The sequence below is a fragment of the Aphelocoma coerulescens genome, chromosome 2, assembly GCF_041296385.1.
Source record: "Aphelocoma coerulescens isolate FSJ_1873_10779 chromosome 2, UR_Acoe_1.0, whole genome shotgun sequence".
NCBI classification, from domain to species: domain Eukaryota; kingdom Metazoa; phylum Chordata; class Aves; order Passeriformes; family Corvidae; genus Aphelocoma; species Aphelocoma coerulescens.
In genome coordinates this window covers 153,549,091-153,561,187 of record NC_091015.1, presented here as the reverse complement: position 1 = coordinate 153,561,187, position 12,097 = coordinate 153,549,091, and the positions used below count along the sequence as shown (strand labels likewise).

Genomic DNA, 12,097 nt, shown 5'->3' with positions numbered 1-12,097 from the left:
TTAATTGTATTGATGCATTTAGGTACTTGGCAGTGTGATCTTTGAGATCTGCTGTAGGGAATGCACAAGGTAAGGAGGTGTCTAAAGGATCCTTTGGGCTAATTAAACGTATGATGAGTGTTATGGACTGGAGCAATGTGATCCAACTTCCTAAATATTACCAGAATAAACGTCAGCTGAATAAAACTTTCTTAAACATTGTACATACACGTTTTTACAAACTGCTTCCTATTTGTCTTTCTATTTTTTTAAGAGATGGAGTAAAAGAGGGTATCAGCTATATGAGAACTGAGGAAAAAGCTGGTCCTGTATTTGCAGCATACTTATCACTTCATGTCTCAGTTCACATCTGTTTAAGTTATCTGGTTTTTGTTGCCCTGGTAATGAGAGCAAACACTGTGTTACTGCAACTTCTGACAATAACTCTCTGTTTCTGTACTCTGCTGTGCTAAGCTGGTCCCAAAGAGATTCACATAAAATCATTCTTTGTAACCAGCTATATTTCACATGGACACTATCTGTAAAATAATTTCTGTTGTGCACATACCTTACAAGGCTATTAGTGTGTACCTACACAGGCATTTCTGATAATACCCAGTTCTAACACTAGCTCCATATAATATAAACTCTATAAAAAACTGGAAACATGCACGCCCCTGGCCATGGCAATATTCCACAGTTCTAAATATCATGTGCTTGAAATGTTCAACCAAAAAAAAACCCCAAGAAGTTTAAAAATAATTATTATAGTGGCGCCTTTCTTGCTGCTGTGCAGCTGAAATCCTCCTCACCATCTGCCTGTGTATGCAAGTGAGATTTAACACTGGCTTGTAAATAAATTGTGGTCTGAAGTTCCTGATGCAGCCCGTTGTTCAGTGAGCAGCTCAGTGAGTGAAACAGCTGTCCTTGCACTCAGAGATAAGGGTGTCTGCAGGCTCTGTTCTCTGCAGGTATTCCTAAGTGCAGCTTCTGTCTCCAGCTATGAGTTCTATGGATTTGGGGAATAATTTACACTTACAGAGGGATGTGCACAGTATTACATGTGTTGTTCTCTTTTTACTTTATGCTTATGCCTTCCAGTTAGTTTCTCCAGTCCATAGGCTGTAGGATTATAGGAAAGCATTGTGAAAGACAGAGAGAATCTCAGATAACATGGTGAAACTGTGATTGAAGGATGTGATTCTGACATGGAAGTGCACTGAAGTTTTAATTGGAAAAAAACTCTCATGAATATTAGTGGATTTCAGTTGAGGAAGAGAAGGATGGAGTTTAGCTTTTGAGTTGCTGGTCTTCAGCCAAGCAAGACTGGGTAAGGCTTAGATCAGAGCCAACAAACTAGCTTCTGATCAAGGGGATCAGTAGCAGAAAGTGTCCTTCTTTCATTGCTCTACCCCGTAAACACAATTTAGGAGGATGTCTCCATGGGCACCAACCTAAAAACTTCCAAAACTTTGACTTGGAAGGTATACCTTAAGTTGAACATTCCTGCAAAATACTGAATCCATTGCTAAAAATGGTAACAATAAAAGTTGTTTAACAGACTGCATTTGTCTGGCCAAGGCAGTAGATCACATAACTGGAACTGGATGCGCCCAGCCTGCTGCTTCCATGTTGCCTATGGTATGGAATGTGGAGCTGGCTGGACTGGGCGCAGAACTCCCTCTCAACAGCTAGGATCAAGCAATGTCTGCTGAACTTCCAGGCATGGTTTGATAGACTACTTAATGAGATGGAGTTCTGAAGAATAATTAACTATTCTTATTCAGAATAATATTTAACAGAGGGTTAGTTAAAAATTTGTGAAAAACCAAATTCAAGTAGTGACTTTTAAGTAGTCATGTGAAACCAAGCTCTTTGAACACATCTCCTGGAATATTGCTTGGGTTGTGTGCCACAAAAGCGTCAGACTTCTTCTTTTAGATGTGTGACCTGCATCTCTTTAATAACTATAAATTCATGCAAGGTATTGTTTTTTCATTACTTGGAGATTCCTGGAAAGACCAAAACACTTAAACTTGGTATTTACAGTGAGACAAAGATGCTGGAGGAGGAGATGCCATGTAAAGTATCATCAAATAAATATTTTAACAAAGATAATTAGGAATTTAAATATTTGCAAATAGTGCTGTTAGTGCAGAAATACTGGTCAAGAGACAGAATGGATTTTTAATTTAAAATCTTTCTTTTTTGTAGTAAATTTAATCTTTCATGAATATTTCTCATATTTCAGTAATCACCTTGGGAAGAGTCTGCAGCTGCTGATGGACAGAGTGGATGAGATGAGCCAAGACATTGTTAAATACAATACCTACCTGAGGAATGTAAGCAAGCAGCAGCAGCAGAAACACCAGGTTGGTAACATGGGAAAACCTAAATGAGAGCTTTTTTTTCCCACAAAATACGGTTTGGGTTGTGTTATCCAAGACAGATGAATTGGGATCTAAGCAAGATCTTTCAAAAATATACCTGTTAAGCAGTGTGGTGCATTGACCCTGGCTGGGTGCCAAATGTGCCAGAAAACCAGTTTGCATTGACCCTGGCTGGGTGCCAAATGTGCCAGAAAACCAGTTTATCACTCCTCTCCTCAGCTGGGCATAGGCATGGGAGAAAAAAATACAGAAGTCTCATGGATTGATCTAAGAGCAGGGAGAGATCACTCACCAGTTGCCATCTCAGGCAAAACAGGCTTGACATACGGGAGTTAGTTTGATTTATTACCAATCAAGTCAGTGTAGGGTGATGAGAAATAAACGCAAATCTTAAAGTACCTTCCCCTCATCCCTCCCTACTTTCTGGGCTCAACTTCAGTCCCAATTTTCTCTCCTTCCTCCCCTCAGCAGTGCAGGGGGACAGGGAATAGGGGCTGTGGTCAGTTCATCACACGTCTCTGCCGCTCCTTCCTCATCAGGACTAGGTCTTCTCACATTCCTCCCTTGATTTGTGGGCTGCAGGGGCACAGCTGTCTCACCATGTTCTGCACCATGGGCTGCAGGGAAGTCTCCTTCCCCACTGACCTTGGTGTCTGCAGGGCTGTTTCTCTCACATACTCTCATTCCTCCCTCTTGGCTGGCATTAAGGGCTTTTTTTCCCCTTCCGAAATGTTTTATCCCAGAGGTGCTGTCACTGTCACTGTTAGGCTTGGCCTTAGCCAGTGGTGGGTCCATCTCAGACCCAGCTGCTGTTGGCCATGGGGGCAGCTTCTGTCAGCTTTTCTTAGAAGCCATCCCTGTAGCACCCCTGCTACCAAAATCTTGCCACACAAACCCGATACGAGATTTATAAAATAGGTTAATCAGTAGGCAATTACCAAATAAATTCACTTCTAGTGACATGGTATGGATTTAGCTTTCTTTGCTATTTTACATGTTTATTAGTGATTTATGGTAAACCAAAATAATTTATAAATGCACCATGGACACAGGAATAAGAGATTCAGTAAATGAAAGATGTGAAACTGCAAGTTTAGTTCCAAAACAGTGTCTTAGGACCATCACATGTAGTCATGCACCTAGAAATAAAGAAACATAGTCCAGTGGACTGTGAAGAGGTTGGACTGTTCTCTGATTGGAACGGACATTTTAGTCATGTTTTGTATCAATAAATAGTGATGCTGATTGGGTGATGCTGACTTTCAATTCCTGGTGCCAAAGGGCCTCTTTAAAATCCAAAGCAGTCTGATTAGAGACTCTTGTGTGGAGAGCAGCACTAGGTGATCCTGCTTGAGCAGAAGGGTTGGACAAGGTGACCTCCAGAGGTCCCTTCCAACCTTAACTATTCTGTGATTTGGAGGCAGTATTACTTTCTTTGCTCTTGCTGCACAGATAAAGCAATGCTGTGTCTGACTGTAGGAGAATGGTGGTAAATTGGAAAAAAGCACTATGAGAATTACTTGAAAGCCTGGAGAGAAGATTTTGGTGAACAGAATTCGCATCACGTGATAAGTTACCAAATTATGTGCTTACTCAAGAGATACCTGCATGAAGAATAAATTGGAACTCTTTAATCTAGCAGACAGAGATATGTCAAGATTCAATATTGGCCAACTGAAAATGGGCCAGATCACTTTTAAGATAAAATGTTGCAGGTATTGCTACACAAAGTAAGTGATTATTAAAAAGAGCATCTGTTGTTTATGTGAAAGGCTTCATCACTGACTTTTAGAATCAAAATTGCCTTTTTTACATAAGTAAAGTGTAGCTTGGACAGGGAATATTTTAGGGGAGCAGCACATGATCAGTGGTCTGTCCTGGCTATGTTATTTCCAAGGACATAGAAGCTTCATGTTATCTTCAGAAAATTTATTTTCCTTGATTGCCTAGTTTGAGTAGAAAGATGGCATCTACTTCAAAGTTTTTTGTTAATAACAAGGGGGTCTATTTATTTTGAAAAGCAGAGCAAAGTAGGTTCCATGGTGTCTCACTTAATTTCTTTACTAACTATAGCTGCTTTAGTAGTGGCTCATTGCAGCATACTTAGTGGTCGTAACTTCATTTCTGAAATGGAGCAATTGTGATTAAGAGCAAGCCATTTCAATAAAGAATAATAGGCAGACTGCTGAGAAGTGAATGGGGTAATGCAAAGAAAGAAGAAACTACATGCAATTCACATACAAATATGGGCATTTCAGATTTTATTTTTAACATTGTCCAAAAACATGTATTTGTCACTACTACTGGAAAAAAATTACTTCATTTGATTATGCCACCAAGTAAGAACTGTTTTCAAACTCATTGGATCACAGATACATTTAAGTAAGTGAGAGAAAACACTCTGTACTCTTTGCCTCGTTTTAAAGACTTTTTTGTTGTGTTGAGTATGAGGACTTTGAAGACAAACTTTATAACTAAATCCTTACTGCCACATACAGTATGAAATCTCACATAGTGTTTGAATTTACGAACTTCACAAGAACAAATGTTTATCTGATAGCTGCAGAAACATTAGTCTCAATTTTTATAAAGTTTGAGTAATCTATATGGCAAAGAGAAGTACTGAAAAGAATTTTTTTATATATAGCAGAATAATTTCTACAAGCTGCTACTCTACTATATTAATGGAGAACTGAACCATTGTGCTTGGTTTCAGCCACCACTTTGTTCTCAGTTTAGTTTTAATATTTTTTGGCTTAAAGTACCTTATTTAATCGAGTTCTCTTCCCCTTTCACATTAATATTGTTTTGACCTTTAACTTGCATAAAATGGAGAATTTCTGGTTTCTGTAACTATCTGAGGTAGTGGCTCCTTATACCTACCTATTCCAACCTTTCTGTTCTTTATTGTGTGGGGCCATGGAGGCCTTTATCAACCATGCTCTATTCTTTCCATCAGATACAGTATTTATCTCTGAAAAATTTTAAAAGCTAACCCCACCACCTCAGTACTACATGATTCTCCATTTTCTCACTTATTTAAGGTGCCAGTGTGTGGGATGGGGAATGCCTTGTTGCCAGTGAATTGATAAACTGTGAATTGCATTAGCATTGTTTGTAGTAACCTGAATTGCATTGAATAATATAATTTTTAAAACATACTTGCTCGTTCATTGAAAACATCTGAAAAGAAAATTTTTTTGCTGCTTTGTAAGTTCTGCTGCATTTTGATTCTGTTGTTTTATTTTCAGTATCAACAGAGACGTCAGCAAGAAAATATCCAGCGTCAAAGCCGAGGAGAGCCCCCTCTTCCTGAGGAGGACATCAATAAGCTTTTTAAACCACCACAGCCACCTCCAAGAATGGAGTCACTCCTTATTGCAGGTAATGTTTAGCAGTGTTTTCAACTTAACTTTTAACATAAGAATGTCTGCTTGTGAAAAAGTGCAGTTGTATCGTTTGAAAGCATTTTAAGTTTTCATTACCTTTGCCATTATGGTGTGGTATTTTGGCTTGGAAGCATTCCACATTCTATCCTTGATATTTCAAATTTGAGATTTTAAAGGAGAGATGGAGAAATGCTCTGTGGGGCAGGCTTTCTGCAGGAATGGGTGTAACTGCTCCCTTCACTCATGCCCTCCCTCAGCTCCAGAAATTCGGGAGCTGTACAGACAAGAAGCAGGAATAAGCTGTTCAGGCTGGAACTTCTGATTCAGAGCAGTTTACAGCAGACCCAAGTTATTGATAACATTTCTAGGTTTGACCTGGCTGTTGCAGCAGCTGAGAAAGTTTTGCTTTTAATTTCAAATAGAGTGGGGATAATTTCTTTGTTTATATGGCCATAGATTTAGGGAAACTATCCCCATCTTCTTGCACCGCCAGGTAAGGGAAAGTATAAATGGGAACAAAGCATAGATAGCTAGAGATACCACCCCACAATTTCTTCAGTTCACTAGTGGGCTGCAGGCATAGCCATCATCAGTGCCTGTCCTATGCCTCCTGGAAGGGTAAAAATATCTGCGACCTCACAGTGTCAACAGAGAGCAGACAACCTAGGTGCCCTGCTAAGTAAAATAAGTTTGGAAAATGTCACGAGAAAGCAAATTGTTTCACTGTAGCAGGCTTTTTGGATCAGATAGCTGTCACCTTGTTTTGTACTGAGAGAAAATTCAAAATCCTGGTAATGTACTGTACCTCAAAGAGTGCTTTGGTGTTAAAAAAAGAGTGAATTTGAATTACCTGAATTTTGAAGTGACCAAGAGATTGTTATTTTAACATTTAATAGTTTCATACTGATAATAAGTTCTGCTTTTAGAAGAAACAATGCTCTTGATTTATTATTCCTTACAGAGTCTTTAAAAAAACCCTATTGTTTTTATAGTTTTTAGCAGTTACTGAATCCTAGCAGCATTAAAGTATTTAAACATTCAGCTCTAGCATAGTTTATAAATACAATGGAAGAGTGTATGTGTGTAGATGTGTGTTTTATGAAAGTGCAAGCTTAGGATGAGTCACCCCTTATGATAGAAAGAATTGAAAACTATTAAAGGAAAAGAGCAGTTTCTTTGTTTGTTCTTTTACCATAGTCAGGGGAAGAATTGAAAGCATCCACATCAACTTAGATGAAGTAAAGTTTGTGGATAAAGAACAAAACTTAGCTCTTTTGTCTCTGAGGCATTTAAAAACTTTCCAAATAGAGCATTAAATCAAGAGTTTATTTGCCTTCTAAACAGCCTTAATTTTGATTAAACTGGCTTCATGTTTTGCTATTCCTAGCTAACAAGGGAAATAACTTGTTGCTGTAAGAGTATAAAAATGTTTTGATGGACACGTTTGATCTGTAAAGCACTGACAAATCTTCATACCCTGATGATTTTTGAAATAGCAAATAAAGTGAAATGTTAGGTGGAAAAAATGGCTAGCAGAATGTCAGAGAGAAATGGCACAATTTTCAATCTGCTGCTGAAAAATATTTGTTTAAAATACTTTAATAGAGAAAGCATATGCATAGGAACAGAACTGAAATTTAGTCTTGTAGAATTTTTAGAGAAGCTAGGTTGAAGAATTAATGTGATTGAGGTTTCAGTTCAGCAGCATGAATTGCTTATTCTTTTTATTGTCATACATACTTTCAGAAAGTATATGCAGTGTTGCTGGAAAATTAAGGGGTTTTTTGAGCATACCAGTTTACCTGTTCTCCTGATTTAGTTTCTTTTTCTTCCCAAACCTATTCGGGCATCCTGAAAATGTAAAAGTCCTAAGTGTGGAGTAGTGGAGCCAAGTTAGTGGCTTCTCTATAAATCCTCAGTGGTTCACACACATTTGGCTTTTGAAAAATTTTGTTCTAGGGTGTCTTTCTGAATTTCAGAATTGACAAGGGTTTACTCTTGTTTCCTTTTGACAGGTCAAATTAATACCTACTGCCAGAATATTAAGGAGTTCAATGCACAGAACCTGGGCAAGCTTTTCATGGCTCAGGCTCTCCAGGATTACAACAACTGAAGAAACTTCGCTGTAGCCCTCAACAAGAAGAGTTATTTACAGCTTTACACTGTTCATTATCATCTTGAAAATTTATTATATTAGGAGAAAAGTCTTGTAAAACAGAGTCAGTTTGGTTTATGTAGAATTCTCCTATAAGAAAAATAAAGGCACATTTTACCAATATTTTAGTATTTTCTTACTTGTTGGCCCTATTGAACTGGAATTTTCTGTGGTCACTCAGGTTTTATAAAGGTTTGGCAGTTATTCATGTTTAGTCATAGCAAATAATACAGGTTTTATTTAACTTGGAGTTGGAAATAAAAACAAATATTACAAATGTTCAGTATAACTGTTTTAGAGAAGAAATTTAAGATTTCCCAGTTTTGGTTGAGCAGTTACAACTGTAATGTGCTAGACACTTGGGGCAGTTGCTCATTTTTATTTTAATCTCTTTGGACAGTCTGGTGCAATGGTGCTTCTGTATCACAAATGTTTCTTAGACTTCACATTCAGAACATACAAAACCAGTGGGATGTGGAGACTGGTCCCTATCATATTGTGCTGTGTTCCCATTTCTTCTTGCTGCCACCAACTGGGTTGAAGTCAGGATCTAGAATCAAGAACTGGAATGAAAACCAGTTAATGGTTGGACTTAGAGATCTTAAAGGTCTTTTCCAACCTAAGTGATTCTGTGTAATCCAGGGATGCTACTGAATTGTTCACGACAGAAAGCCCAGAAGTAGCTGGAGCAGCCAGTGCAGTGTAAAAGAGCAGCATCCCTCTCTGCAGGAACTTTGCCATGTGGATGAGCCTTTATTCCTGAACTTGGGCTACTTATCTTTTTAACAAGAAAGTTGAAGATTTAGCACGTGGCAACTCACACATGTTGCTGTCATGATTTCCTCTTTTCTTTTTTTCCTTGAGTTCTTTCTTGTGTGTCATTGTGTCTTGAATTCCAAGAGCTTAAAATGGCTGAAGGAATGAATTTTAAAATAACATGCTCTAAATATGGACCTATCATGGAATATTTCAGCCTCTAAGGTGAATATTTTGTAAAGTCTTAAGTGTGTGAAAACTGGGGTTTAGACTAAGAATTTCCTATTTTCCAATCTAAATTATAGTTATTGCAGTATTTTTGTAAATATGCATGCAAATTTTGTTTAACCCTCACATATCCATCAGATTGCCAGGCTGATCTTTTACTCTGGAAACTTTGGGCACCTTTTTTGTGTTAGCTTTCATACAGTGAACCTACTACAGTGCCACATGATTGAGTTTCATTTCCTATACAGAAAATATTCAAACTGTGGTAATTGTTCTAGTTTTCCCTTGCACCAAAATAACCACCAGGGAACAGAAGTAGGAGCAGATAATTAGGCTGAGACATTTAAGAGAGAAAAAATGATCTTCTGGATAACTGGGAATAGAAGACTGACTCTGTAGCTTCCTGTGTATGGAAGGAAGCAGCAGTAATGTACTAGGAGGTCTGCAAAGTTAGCAAAACAAATACTTGGAACAGATTAAAAACAATCTGTGTGTTTTGAATTAGTTGTTTAAGATTGAGGATATAAATGTGAGAAAGAAGGCAGTAATATTCTTCTGTGCTGAAGTTTAACAAGATCAGTGGATTTTATTTAGCCAGATTGAATGTGCTAAATATCAATTAAAGTCCATTAAGAAATATGGAAGATTTCAATAGAGACTTGTGGCTTCTAAGGGCATAGACCTGTGTCATAGAGGGAAATGAGATGCAAAAGGAGCTGAGATGTAAGTAGATTTTGGAGATGATTTAACTGTTCTGTTCTGAATTACACTTTGGTCTTCTGTTGCGGTGGAAATAATCAGAGGAAGCTTCTCTGGGCAAGGGAGGTGGAGTCACTTGAAGGTGTTGATCAGTAAAAGAGAATCGACATCTGTGGAGATTAGAAATTAATAGGGGTGGGGCTGTGTCTTCATACTGGATTCAGTCTGGACTTTCCCCACTATCTCTGTATTTCTGTAACTTCACTTTTACTTGTTCTTTACCTAATGTAAGCGAGCTGGGGGCTCATTCACCATGACATAGGTCCCTTTCCATTTCTGATTATCATAGCACTACCTGCTTTTTCCCATTCCTTGTCTGTGAAAGCCTTTTCTGTATACTAATGAAAATGTAGCGACATTAGTGTCTTTGAAAAATGTGTATAAAGAAGTTAGAACTTCTTTTTGTTCAGCAAGCCATTGCAGAGGCAGGCAAGGCCTCTGCCCTGTGGTTCCCTCTCCATTACATGTCCACAGGTAACACATAACACACAGGAAACCAAATGTTCATGCAAGGGAGAACCTGCCCTGTGGTCACTAGTTACACACACAGTCTGCATCAAGCTGTCGTCTCTCCTGTCAGATTCCTAACCATGCAGGTTTGTGTTGTGGTAACTGGTTTGTAATTGGTTTTGTATTTTTGCAGAACTGTAATCCTTGTAAGAGTGTTACTATGGAATCCATCTCTAATTGGTGTGAATCTTACAGGCTCTGTAAGGCAGATGATCAAGTCTTTCAAAAGTGACATCTGAAAGGAGAAAAAGGGTGACAATTATCTTAGTTTTGATACTGGAGAAGAACAGCATTTCTTCTAGTTGTTTAATACTTAGGATCTTCACCAGTATAGCTGGTGAGATTTTGCTGTGAGATTTACTGCCTCTATTCCACTGCTACTTGTGAAATGTCTAATTGTACTGATAATTTGAGTGAATGTGGATGTGAAGTGCCATCTCCCTTAACCACAGCACCAGCTCAGGTCCCAGTGCCACTACTGCCTACTTATTGGGGCTGTGCTGCTCTCCCAGTGCCCTTGTCACGTGTAGACAAAAAGGCTTTACTGGTAAAGGGTGGGGTGGATGCAACTTGGTGTTGCATAAAGGGTCAGAAAGTCAGTGCTCTGGTAGTTTGAGATAGTAATGGATGGTGCATGCTCCCACTCAGTCTCAAGGCAAAGTGGAACAGGTTAATCTCAGCATTTCTAACAGTCTGAAATGTGTCTGGTTGTACTGGCACCCCAGTTATGCTCAGGACAGGCCATAAGAAAAGGTGCTAAACTTTGGGCCATCTATTGGTTTAACTTAAAAAATAAATAATTTTTTGGATACGGTTAACTCCCACAGCTGTTGTCAGAATCTAGTCTTTGATATTTAAGGAAAATTAAACTAAATGGGAGAGCTTTTCTGTAATCCAAACATACTTTGTGTGACCTTGCTTTGACATCACAATATGATGCACCATTTCCATTCTCTGTTTGATGATCTCAAAGTTGGACCAGACTCTATCTAAACTGTGAAGCATTCTGCTGCTGACTGCCCACATGGAGGAAACACGGGGTGCTCCCCCACTTCTACAAGGTTATTATGTCCTTTTTTCTTTTCAGTTCCACATGATGTTCTCCCAAATATTTAAACATTTAGGAGGCATAATTTCTATTCCTGTGTGTCCTGTCAAAGTCTGGACCTGTGTGCAGAGCTGACCAGTGTGGGTATAAGGAACTGCCATGTAAGGATGGGGTAATATTTGTGCGGATGCAAACACCTGCACAGAGGGCAGAGTAGAGAAGGTCTGGGTGAGGTTGCAGGTGTCCTTTATAGTGCTAACAAGGATGCTGGATGGGATTGGCATTGGCAACCAATAACACTTGTAAACATCTGACATCTTTGTGTTTATGCTCCTTATACTTTGCAAATTTCTGAGCCCGTTCATTCATCTTGTTGGTCTATATTGCTCAATTTTTGCCTTCTGACAAATCTCTGATATGACAAATCACTGGTGATGTGAGGAATGAGACAACTCTTTGTAGAAATTAAAACAATTTATTAAAACAGAAAAAAAATTGAAAAATTGCAAAAAAAACTAACAAAATATAAAAATTTGGGATCCAGATGGCTCGAGAGATATGCCCCAGGAGCGCAGGGATTCAGGAACTTTAGGCTTAAGACAGCTCTGAACCTCAGGTAGAGAAAAAAAATAAACTTGCAGTTTAGGCTGGTCAAAAAGAAATCTATTTCTAAAAGCCCCTAGAAAGGGGTAGGCTTCTCCAGCACTGCCTTAGCAAGCTGGAGAGGATGGGAGAATGAGAATGACCACGTGTCTTTTTCTTCCTTTTATAGCTTTTGCTCCGCCCACAGTCCGCCCACAGTCCACCCCCCTGGTTCAAGGCGGTTGGTGTTTTCCCCTTGACAGACCACCTCTGTCCACCAATGGCTCCTCCTGGTCAGAGG

The 12,097-nt window shown here is 38.8% G+C and overlaps 1 protein-coding gene across 2 annotated transcripts in view; it reads left to right on the top strand.

Annotated features, from left to right (window-relative positions):
* Nucleotides 1-8,036, top strand: part of EIF3H (eukaryotic translation initiation factor 3 subunit H) — a 97,337-nt gene extending 89,301 nt beyond the window's left edge. For both annotated transcript variants that reach the window (XM_069005366.1, XM_069005365.1), the window contains 3 exons: nt 2,231-2,351; nt 5,621-5,753; nt 7,774-8,036. In XM_069005366.1, the coding sequence (XP_068861467.1) occupies nt 2,231-2,351; nt 5,621-5,753; nt 7,774-7,871 (352 nt within the window). In that variant the 3' untranslated portion in view covers nt 7,872-8,036. The remainder of the gene's footprint in view (nt 1-2,230; nt 2,352-5,620; nt 5,754-7,773) is intronic.
* The last annotated feature ends 4,061 nt before the right edge of the window (nt 8,037-12,097 follow it).